The sequence below is a fragment of the Lactuca serriola genome, chromosome 9 (assembly GCF_051521515.1).
Source record: "Lactuca serriola cultivar US96UC23 chromosome 9, Lser_US96UC23_V15, whole genome shotgun sequence".
In the NCBI taxonomy this organism is placed as follows: Eukaryota; Viridiplantae; Streptophyta; class Magnoliopsida; order Asterales; family Asteraceae; genus Lactuca; species Lactuca serriola.
Window position 1 is genome coordinate 97,022,101 of NC_136416.1, and position 9,252 is coordinate 97,031,352.

Consider the following 9,252-nt stretch of genomic DNA (forward strand, 5'->3'; position numbering starts at 1 on the left):
CAACCACCATAAGAGCTAAACCATCAGTCAAACACCTTCTCTCACTCTCTCCATTCGAACTCCGACTGTATTACCATGGCTCCACCGCCGTCCCCCACCAGTCTCCAGATCGAATCCGTCGTATTTCCACCATCCGTCAAACCTCCTGGTGCAACCAACGCTTTGTTCCTCGCCGGCGCAGGTATTAATTTCCATTTTCAAATCAGTAATTAAACTTGATCTTCCACCGATAAAAAATCATGTCACTTTCATCTCTTCGGTTAGGTTTACAATTTTATTGTTAATTGGAGTTTGAATCGTGTAAATCGTGGTTTCTATCATGTGCAAGGTGTGAGAGGTATGGAAATCGATGGTAACTTCGTGAAATTCACGGGGATTGGTGTGTATCTGGAGGATAAAGCTATGCCGTCACTCGCCGTTAAGTGGAAGGGAAAAACTGCTGCTGAGTTGACAGATTCCGTTGAGTTCTTCAGAGACATTGTTACTGGTAAGCTTCAACTAATTTTGTGCTTATGACTCTGATTTTAGGTGTTATTAACTCGTCACAAAAAAAAAAAGTATAATTACAAATAAGGGCAAAAAGTATGACTTCTGCTTTGGTATTAGGTGTTATTAACTCGTTACAAAAAAAAGTAGAAATAAAGGCAAAAAGTGAAATTACAAAAAAAAAAAAAAAAAAAAAAAAGGGCCCAACCGGGTTCGAACCGGTGACCTCTTGATCTGCAGTCAAATGCTCTACCACTGAGCTATGGACCCTTATTGATTTTAACATTATAAATTCGTTAGAAAAAAAAAAGTATAATTACCGATAACAACAAAAACTTTAACTTCTGCTGTGATATTAGTTGTTATTAACTCATTACAAAAAGCTTATAATAAGGGTAAATTTTGAAATTACAAGTAAACGAATTATAAAAAAGGGCCCAACCGGGTTCGAACCGGTGACCTCTTGATCTGCAGTCAAATGCTCTACCACTGAGCTATGGACCCTTGATTGATTTAATAATAAAAAATAAATATTAATTAATTAGGTCGTTTTTAACGTCTTGATCTTATTAGGCAGTAGGCAGATAGTCTCCGATTAATTCTAGCATAGTATTACTGTAAGTCATTCTCTAAAGTTTAGACAATCGACTTTTGTTATGGAATTGTTAACTGAAGGATAAAAACTTCAAGACATTTTTAATGGAAACAAGAAATTAATGTGTCACATGTATCAATCATGATTTTCCCCATTAAAGCAAAATTTGATGAAGTTAAGTTATCCCGACGAATCCACAGAGCATGCAACCTTTATATATATATATATATATATATATATATATATATATATATATATATATATATATATATATATATATATATATATATATATATATATATTTCATTATTTAGGTCAACAAGTTATGAATAAGTTCTTTTAAGAAATTCATTTTCATTATCTATAAATGTTTAAAAATTTTAATAAATCATTCATCTGTATAAAAATAAAATTCAAATTTAATATGGATATCGTTATAATATGATGGACGCATTGAACTTACAAAATCGCCCACGAGAAGCACAAGAAATTAAGTGGGAACCCAAAACAAAAAGGTCGCAAAGACATTAGTATTATACTATTATTCTTGATAGTGTTAGTATTTATGTATGTATCTCGCTAGCCCAATAGAGTTTGTCAGCCCACATTGTTCTCGGCCCTTTCACTTAGCCCATTATGTGTGTATATGTATTGTGAGTAAATAATTCATTATCCATTATGATTATATTAGTCAGCATATAGAACATTACAAAGAATAGTAATGATACTCTAAAACCCCTAAAAACAAGGAAACATTAGCCGTTTAATAGGTTAAATTAATGGCCAACAATTAACTTCACAAATTAGTAAATTTGATTGCCATACAATAAAACACATGCAACACAAATAAAAATCATCACATAAAATAAGAAAATGTATCTTGATTTCTATAGAACTCAATGCAACACCGACTCAACATGACATAGACGTGGTGTCATGAACATAGTAGATGTCATTAGACTTCCTCGCATAAGTGATTTTTTTTAAAATAAATATAAAATCCAATGTTTGAAGTCTATTAATGTCAAATAAGAAATGCGAAAAATACGATGTCCCAATGTTCAAATTCAACATAGGTTGTTCAAAATGCGAGGGAAGTATTAATCAATCACCAAAACATAATTTATGTATAACATTACAAATAAATGTCTTCTAAATATTCATAATCTCCCCTCATCGGTTTCTTTCTAGAATGCTAATATGAAACATGTCAAAATACAAGTGTTAATCTTAAAAAGACTAGTAAGTATACATGAGGACTACTCTTAATGAGTTTTGGATGATGAAGATCATCCATAGTCAAAGTCAAATCTCCAAAAGATTTAATAATGATAAACAATTATTTAGCCAAAACCAACAAATTCAAAGAATTCAATATTTTAAGAGTGAATAGTTCAACAATAATCAAGTAAATAATGTATATGCATATTCAATCCCAACTCAATCTTAATTACAAAGTTAACATTGATTAGGTCCAACCTCATGCATGGTAGATCAATCTACATAATCTACTTCTCATGTATATTTCAAACTAGGTGACACGTGAACTATTGCACAAGTACCACATAATGAGTATTTAGCATCCATTCTCAATAGTGATGATTATCTAGAAATCTAATCATTTCTAAAAATTCAAATCTTATTTTGATATCATGAATGACTCTCAAAGTCCTACCTCCTATATGAATACACAATTAGGATTTCCACATAAAATAGATTTTCCAACACAAGTAAATTTCTTTGCAAAAATTGATTTCAAGAAATCAACAAATTATACATATAGTAAACAAATTTTACTCTGAAGCATATTATAAGAAATCAATTCAATCAAAACATCATAGTATGGAAGCATGTTTGTAGGGTAATAAAAGTCGATTAGGACTATAAATAAGTCTGTGAAAGAAATTGATATATAAGAAATGTCAATATAAAATGAGAGAGAATAGAGAAAATCGAATTCAAAGAACCCTTTTAACGATTTGTGAAAAAATTATATATGATGCAGGGTATAAGGGTTTTGGAACCTTGAAACATTTGTCTCATATATCACTTGTTATTATATGATTGGATGTTTGAAACATAAAAATCACCCATGAAGAACACTAGAAATTGAGTGTAACCTGAAAACGTAAAAGCCATAAAGGCACTAGTATTATTTTTGATTATGGAACACAAAAGAGGAAGTCACAAGGTTGTGAAATTTTTCAAGGGTAAAGGGGAGAACAATAGTTTATGAATGAATGAAAAAAGATGATCTAATAAATTTATATAGAGCCTTACAAAGAGTCATAATGATATTCTAAAACCCTTAAAAATAAGAAAATGTTTCTATGTAATAGGTCAATTTAACACCCAAGTAATTAACTCCATGTAAATTTGGCTACCATATAATAAAACATAGACAACACAAATACAAACTACCACATAAAATACAAAAGTGTATGTTCATTTATGTACAGCTTAACGCAAGATTCTTGAAAAAAGCGTTTCTTTAGAATAGGAAAATTTATAGCTGCAAGATCACTCTTTATTCAACAATCTTGGAAAGGTTTCCTAAAACAAAAAAATCTCATGCATGTATAAAAGGTTTCGAAACATATTCAACAAATAGTATGGAGTGGTTCAATATGAAATTTAAATTTAACATTGATACTATTGAACCAAGGGTTTAATCTAGCTGATTAGACTACTACAAAACTTGAAATTTCGAGTATTTTTTCAAACCAATATCAAATATTTCATGAGTTGGTTATACTCTACTTAGTTACACCCGAGATAAAACATACAAATTATGATACGTAAAGAATACACTTTAAACCTAATTTATTTTATGGTTAATTACACCCACTTCTATAGAATTTCTACAAATTTTAGACTACACATAACTATTTGGTTGAATTTCCTATGTATATCTCAGTAATTCCATCTACAGGTCCCTTCGAGAAACTGACTCAAGTCACAATGATACTACCATTAACTGGTAAACAATACTCTGAAAAGGTATCTGAAATGTGCGTTGGTGTTTGGAAATCAAACGGAACCTACACAGATGCAGACGCCATCACCATTGATAAGTTTCTAGAGGTTTTCAAGGACCAAAATTTTCCACCAGACTCTTCTATTCTCTTCACAACCTCTTCCATCGGTTCACTTTCAGTAATTTTCTACTTTCACATCTTTAATTCTCCGATTAACGAAGCAATATTAAAACTCCAACCTTACTTTTGTTTAAATACAGATCAGCTTCTCGAAAGATGGCAGTATACCTGAAGCTCCAAATGTTGTGTTGGAGAATGAGAAATTGGGGCAAGCTGTAATTGAGTCGGTGATCGGAAGGTATGGTGTTTCTCCTGCAACCAAACAAAGTTTGGCGTCAAGACTCTCGGATTTCATGGAACAAATTGAGGGGAAAGCAACTGAAACCGAAAGTGTTGAATTAGGGAAGAATGGTTTGTAAAAGGTATAATTGGACTTTTAATAATAATGGTGCAAAGAGTATAAAATGTATGCGTCGATTAGTCGATTAACTACGCATGTGATCTTAAAATAAAAGCTCAATGACCTTTTACTTTTAATTTTGAATGGGATTTAACATAAACTAGGATTTTTCCCGCAACGTGGTGTGTCAGTACCAATCTATTTTGTAAGTTTAATTTTGACAACTATAAAAGTTGGGTACGGTTTGATTTATTGGTAGAAAAATATACGAACTAACTCCAATTTATACCTTTGAATGAAAACGGTATAAATTTATGTAGCAACGTTAAACGTACATACAAAATAAGCACGAAAACATACACAAAATTTATGTGGAAACGTAAAGAAACTTGAATTTATACTGATACATATATCAAAATAATTAAGTAATGTTTTCTTAAATAACATCAAAATTGTATATATGTGACACAATTTATGCATATGAAGCGTACATATAAATTAAATACAAAAACATAAAAAAAATACATCTAAAACGTAGAAAAAATCGATTTTTTACCGACACATATATTAAAAAAGCAATTAAGTTTTTTATTTTAGAAAAAAATTAATGAACACAAACTAGAAATTTACGTTAAAATGTTGACTACGTTGAATTTATAATGACACACATATTAAAATAAGAATGTTAAGATTTACTTTTTTAAAGTTAACGGACAAAAGTTATTAATGAAAATCAGATTATAGATACTACGAAAGATAAACACGAAAGTTTAGAAAATGAATGGATGAGAAATGATATTTTACAATGTTAAAAGTGTAGATGGAGAAAGTGACATTTAAAAAAAATGGAGTGTAACAATACAAAAATCACTAAAAATTTAATGTTTAAAAACAACCCATTATCCATAATTGTTTACAAGAAAATCCATTGTTTTAAAAGTAAATTTATATCATAGTATCAAAATCCAATATCATGAAAATAGGAAGATGTGCATGATCAAGCCTTTGCTTTCCCATGATCCTCTGAAGTATCTGAAATAATAAACTGAAATTGTAAGCCAAAGCTTAATGAGTTCCCCCAAGTACCAACACACAACATAACAACAAATAACATGCAAATATGATGAGCCTTCAGCCCGACTAGACCGCCTCGCAGGGCCTACAACTTATCTGGACCGCTCTACGGGCCTTCGAGATCAATGGACCGCCTTGAAGGGCCTACAACCTATCTGGACCGCCCCGTGTATCTTTTCCTTCAGCACAAAGCAGGACCGCCTCAACCGAACCACAATATATCGACATATAAACATAAACACAGAACCAACAAATACAAATAATCATACAGGTCTACTAATCAGTCATATACTAGCATAACACCATCCTATAACTAGGATATGTAACCTAGTGCGCCGACATTGGTGCCTTCGACCCACAAGTACAATGAGGAACACTCACCTCTCAGTCTGAAGAAATAGCTACACAGATCACAGCTCCAAATGTTGACTCTACTAGCCACCTACACAATCATAATAACTTAAGCTCAAATACTAATCAAAACACCAAAAACATCCCAAAGTCAAACTTTGGTCAAAGTCAACCTATAGCTGACCGCCACATCGTGGCCATCCATAGCCATGTCGTGGTCACAATACGACAAAACATGCATGCTCATCCCAACCACCATGCTGTGCTGAAGCTTTACCACGTCTCAGCAAGACTTAATTCCTTAAGCTGATTTTCTAACCCATTCCAGGAGTTCCCAAGCTCTAACTAAGTCCAAACCATAACCTAAAACCTTGCCAATAATTCAAGGTCCAAAGCCCTAAGTTCCTAATGGAAGCATAAAACACATTCCACTCATTAAGCACTTAATCCTTTGAGTTACCATGGTTTCCAGAAGGGTTTCCAACACCTTCTGGACCATAAAAATCATAGTTTTAGGTACATGCATGTCCTATGCATGTCCTTTCCATTTTTAGGGCAAAAGGGCCAAGATTCTATGCATGGCCTCAAAACTCAAGTCTACTTTAGATCCAAAGAGTTAAATGCTCCTAATAGCCTAAATATTCATAAAGTTGCAAGCTTTATGAGATCTCATCCTCTAGAACCCACCAAATATGAAGAAAAGGGGCCAAATCCAAGATCTAACAACCTAGCAAAGAAAAGATTGAGTCTTGAACACTCACCCAAGACTAGAAGAGAAGTTAGAAGACGAATATGCTGCTTGCAAGAGGATATACCTCACAAAGGGCTTTCTTCTCCTTCAAAGATGTCAACAAAGTATGAAGAATGAACTTTTAAGAGTGACGGAGACTAGGGTTAGGGTTTTAGTGCTTAAGAGGGTGATCGAGGCTGGATGACCTCGAACCCTAGCCATAATGTCCTTTAAATAGGGCTCAATGCCCAAAGGATTAGGGATTCACCAAAACTGATTGTCACACTGTGAGGCTCCACCATGATGTGACAACTGTCAAAATTGGTCAAAAAAAGTCAACCAAAGCGTAAATTTAGGTTAATGCGTTGATATGTAAACTTTCATAACCTCCTAATGTATTATTGACGACTATAATACTACATACGCCATCTTGGTTCATTTATCGAGTAAACGCTCTTGGTTAAGTATAATAACTTAGCAATAGCTTAAAATTAGATAAATCACACAAATATTATTTTGGTATAAATAATATTCGTAACACGATGTACTCGTGTTTACGAACCCGTAGATGTATAGAACGTTAAAAACGGAGTTCACATTTAAAAGTTACGACGATTTAGTCATTGAAAACATTAAATCTACATTGGTTATCGGCTCTAAATGCACTACAACATGCCATAAACAATAATTATATAGTATTAGAACACACTTTATAGAACGTAATATAATATGACAAAGTATTTAATTTTATACTCTGGTTAATTTTCCGAAAAAATGTCATATACCGAGAAAACGGAAGTATATTGAGTTTTAACACTTTTATATATATATATATATATATATATATATATATATATATATATATATATATATATATATATATATATATATATATATAAGTTGAGAAACAGTTAATTTATAAGGTGTTAATATTATTCTTAATAATATTGATTAACATTATTATTAGTTATTATACCTTACAAATTAAACAACTACACAACATTTTTTACCACATTTTTATAAAATGCCAAGGTTTATATAAGAGACTAGATAAACTTTATAAAAAATTCTAAGAACTCCCTTTTGTCTCCTCTCTCCCAACCATCCCCTCCTTCCCTAAAGTCATCATGATCACTTTTATATTTTATAATCAAAGAACCATACTTAGATTATTTTAATCAAAAGGTCATGCACTTGTCACATCACCCTTTCTAAGCATGCTTCTTTACCTAAGTTAACACTCAACCTCTCCCTCCTTAAATTCTCGGCCCAAGCCTCGCTTCTACACACTATCACTTTTGCAAAACTTCACTTATATTCTCTCATTCTCTCAAGATCCTCTCAAGATCCTCTCAAGTTAGTCCAAGTTCCTTCCAAGTGTTTAGCAATTGGTAAGTTCTCCATTCATATTTTGAGTTCTACTACTATTTATCATCATCTTTTGGTTACCTTATTCATATTCTTGAACCAAAAACCCTAGGCAAGATCTTGAATTTTCAAGAAGGTGTTAACTTCCAAGACTTGATTTTTACCCCATCTTATCATCTTCTAAGAAAAATTATCAAGTTGAGTTCATATCCCTCATTTTTCTACTTTTTATATGTTTTAGGGGGGGGGGGGGGGGGGAATACAAGTCTTCTAACTATTTATTTTGGTCTCAAAATATAGTATGTTGAATATGTTTGGTTATCATGCTATAAAAGTGTCTTATATGATAAATATGTTATGATAAGCTAAGATTCATGTTTAGTTTGAGAAAATAACATATAAAACTCTTACACTTAAAATCACCAACAAAAAAAATACATAATATTACTTTGTTGGTAAAAAGAGTTATAAAAAGTGCACCATATGGTTTTTGGTAAAAAGACAATATTTTAAATATTGTCATCACTTTCATAAAATGACTAAAACTAGTATGTTGTCATCGCTTATTACAAAAATTGTTTTGTTTGCTTTATTGGTTATATTTAGTGTTTTAGATGTAAGAAGACTACTTGCTTCAAATATATATAATATCTTTGAGGCATAAATATGATAACACGACGAAAAAACTCACATAAGTTACAATAAGTATAATTTATGAAACAAACAATAATGATACGACAAATATATGAAAAATAATTATGTAAAAATATATTTATTACATACTATAATTATCATGGACATTTTGATAATTACAAATGAAAATGAGATTTCATAATATTTACAAACAATGAAAAAGATCACGTTGAACGGTTATGTGAGACATTTTCTTCATAGTACTAAACAAGTACTGGGGTAAGTCCTGGATTGTAACACAAATATTAAATGAGCGAGATAGTTGTGTATAGATCTATATAAGATTGACAATCCCCAGTCATAGTCGTTCGCTACAGCTATGACCGACGGGTCTAGGGTGACAAATTTCTTAACATATCACGACGCTTGAAGAATGTCGGGCAGGAACACGATATAGTCGAGAACAAGGTTATAATCACTCACAAATAACTACAAAAAACATCTATTGTTTTCAAATACCCTCTTACAGAATTATGAAACTTCATTTTCATACTCGATATAAGTAAAGATTTACTAT

At 31.7% G+C, this 9,252-nt stretch overlaps 1 protein-coding gene and 2 non-coding genes across 3 annotated transcripts; 1 reads left to right on the forward strand and 2 right to left on the reverse strand.

Annotated features, from left to right (window-relative positions):
* Nucleotides 1-4,656, forward strand: LOC145075015 (chalcone--flavanone isomerase-like). Its single transcript, XM_079021315.1, has 4 exons — nt 1-181; nt 329-487; nt 4,014-4,237; nt 4,320-4,656. Exons 1-4 carry the CDS (start codon nt 76-78, stop codon nt 4,536-4,538), a joined length of 708 nt encoding a protein of 235 aa, XP_078877441.1. The 5' UTR covers nt 1-75; the 3' UTR covers nt 4,539-4,656.
* On the reverse strand, nt 685-756 carry TRNAC-GCA (transfer RNA cysteine (anticodon GCA)). Its single transcript has one exon. It is a non-coding gene; the product is annotated as a tRNA-Cys (tRNA).
* Nucleotides 919-990, reverse strand: TRNAC-GCA (transfer RNA cysteine (anticodon GCA)). Its single transcript has one exon. It is a non-coding gene; the product is annotated as a tRNA-Cys (tRNA).
* Nucleotides 4,657-9,252: the final 4,596 nt, after the last annotated feature.

Excerpts from the sequence above, each read along its gene's own strand:
- LOC145075015 (XM_079021315.1), top strand. The coding sequence starts at position 76 with ATGGCTCCACCGCCGTCCCCCACCAGTCTCCAGATCGAATCCGTCGTA. Across the intron at positions 488-4,013 it reads CTTCAGAGACATTGTTACTG|GTCCCTTCGAGAAACTGACT; the intron begins GTAAGCTTCAAC and ends TTCCATCTACAG. Across the intron at positions 4,238-4,319 it reads CTTCCATCGGTTCACTTTCA|ATCAGCTTCTCGAAAGATGG; the intron begins GTAATTTTCTAC and ends GTTTAAATACAG.